General features: G+C 51.5%; 1 protein-coding gene across 1 annotated transcript; it reads right to left on the bottom strand.

The window, feature by feature from the left end:
• Positions 1-542: 542 nt before the first annotated feature.
• Positions 543-1664, bottom strand: LOC308302512 (mitoferrin-2-like; the record flags this gene model as incomplete). The annotated part of the gene is made up of 1 exon (XM_080746768.1): positions 543-1664. The coding sequence occupies one exon, from the start codon at positions 1662-1664 to the stop codon at positions 543-545; it is 1122 nt and encodes a 373-aa protein (XP_080602894.1).
• Between the last annotated feature and the right edge of the window lie 740 nt (positions 1665-2404).

Here is a 2404-nt window from a genome sequence, read left to right as displayed (position 1 = left end):
ATTCATGAATTTTCTCAATTGACTTGAATTGGAAAATGCTAAAATTAAACTTTTCCCAAATATGGAGATGACTGACGTCATAGACCACATGAGACATACGCAGTATGTCCATATATGGGCATTCCAAGATATGTGCTTAATATTGATGACATCAGGGATCTTCATATACAGTATGGGCAAATTGGGCATAAAAGGGACAAGGACGGAATGGTTAGCAGCTGACAGATACAGAGATATCCATATATGGGCACGAAAGGGACCACACTTGCAATTTCCCAGAATTGCATCTTTCTAGTTTATGTTTACTAAATTGCTGGAGATGGGGAGACGCCTCTATATAGCATTGATTAGAATAGAGATATACATCTATCTAACAGTTAAGACTTATCAATCGTTGTCTTACATTCCTGATTTAACAGAATGTCAGAAAAAGGCAAGGTTTTGTGACTCCGAGCAGCCACATTATAACAAAGTATACGACCATCATGTGTTAGTCATGTACATAAACAGCCTTCGTTGCCTGGAATGTGTGGAGTTTTAAGCTAAACACCTCCTCCGTGCTGCCGCCGCTGGGTGATGGTGTACTTGAAGAACTCGTAGACGGACCAGCAGATGGCCGTGGAGGGAACATGATATATGATCCTGGCCTGGACGCCCTTAAAGAAGGCCGGCACACCGCCCGTCCTGTAAACTGTCCGGAAGGCCTCACCCAGCCCCGAGATGTAACGGGGTGAGGCCGATGTGTCTGCCACCACTGCGCCTTCAACTCCTGCGACTGAGGCAGACAAGGAGCCCGTCTGAGCCTGGGTGACATGAACGGCACCCAGGGCCTCTTGGGTGTTGAGCAGGGTCTTGCACACGTCCAGGGGCGTGGTGAGGGAGGCGGCCACGGCACCGGCCAGCGCTCCGGACATCAGGTGGGAGGCAGGGTCGTACCGCCGGCGGGGGTTGAGCAGCTCCTGCAGGTGCTCGTAGGTCACGAAGTGGAGTGCCTGGAACGGCACGTTCATGCTCAGCTTGGTGGCTAAGCTGCGGTAGAAGGCGGCCGGACCCTCACGCTCCAGCACGGTGCGGGCACAGTGCAGCGCGCCGCTGTACTGCGAGTTATACACCTGCATGCGCTGACTCACCACCTCTGCGGGGTTCATGAGTGCGTCGTGCATCAACGTGGCCGCGCAGCCCGCCACTCCATTAGTCAAGTGGCTGTTGGCCCCGGGGTAGACCGAGTTGTTGTTCAAGGATGATTTGATCTTCTCGTAGCACGCAAAGTACATGGCATGGGCCGGCCCCGCCACGGCCGCCATCACCGTCACGCCCCTGACGGGTCTCCACACCCCTTCGGTGCGCACGATCCGCCGCAGGGCGTCCATCACGTTGCGGTAGCGTGCTCCGGGCTCGGGCTTCAGGCTCTGCATGCGCGTCTTCACACAGTCGACGGGATACATGAGGCAGTGCTCCATGACGCCAGCCACGGATCCGGCCAACATGTGGGTGCTGGTGGGCACCCCCTCAGGAAGCCCCTCGTAGTCTATTTCACCAGGCGCCATGGCAGAGTGCTCGCCACCTTGTGGCATGTCCAGGAACCGCTCGCCGGGCCATCGAATGTCTGCCACGACAGCGCTTGAGAACGTGCCGTCAACAGCGCTGGCAGAGGTCTCCTCCATGGGGACAAACGGGCATACCGGGGTGCATCGTGAATCTGCCTCTTGCAGATACTGCTGTTTTTATATTCTCCCTGGCGAGGATGCTCTCGTCATCCCAGTGATGTCACAATGACTCTGCCATCGCCAAATATGGGATTACAGGTCAGATGTGCCCAAATATGGGGTCCATGATGTCATACCTCACTCCCCAAGCAGTCCAATCATCCAAAGTCCATCAGTGGTTGGGCAACCATGACAACCTGATATCTGGATGTCGTGAAAGCCTTTTTAAACACCCTCCCCCAGGTTGTTGCATGTTTTGTAACTATTAGAATCTATAAAGTAGACTAACTAGTAACTAAAGTTTTCAAATAATTGTAGTGGAGAAAAAGTAATAATTTTGCCTCTGAGATGTAGTGGAGTAGAAGTTAATCTTCAATATCCATCCAATAAAACAGTATCTCTGTAGCCATTAAACGAAACGGGTTTCTTACATTGATGCTCCTACATCATGCAAGCACCAGTTAAAGTTACTTTCCATCCCTCATATACTGTGTGCACAGTGCACATCCCATAACCCACACACTGCACATCATTTTGGAGCTCATATCTTTGAACGGGTAAGAGCTAGTTAATTATTGTTTAGAGACCCGTTTTTAACAGAGAAAAACAAACAATTTCACAGAAAAACACAACATCTTTGCACGCACACGCGTGTGCACATGGGGGGGGGGGGGGGGGGGTTAATGCTGCACGAGAAA

Source organism: Nannobrachium achirus, assembly GCF_963921795.1.
Source record: "Nannobrachium achirus genome assembly, chromosome: 17".
NCBI classification, from domain to species: Eukaryota; Metazoa; Chordata; class Actinopteri; order Myctophiformes; family Myctophidae; genus Nannobrachium; species Nannobrachium achirus.
The sequence above is the reverse complement of the archived record's forward strand: the minus strand, read 5'-3'. Positions and strand labels throughout refer to the sequence as shown.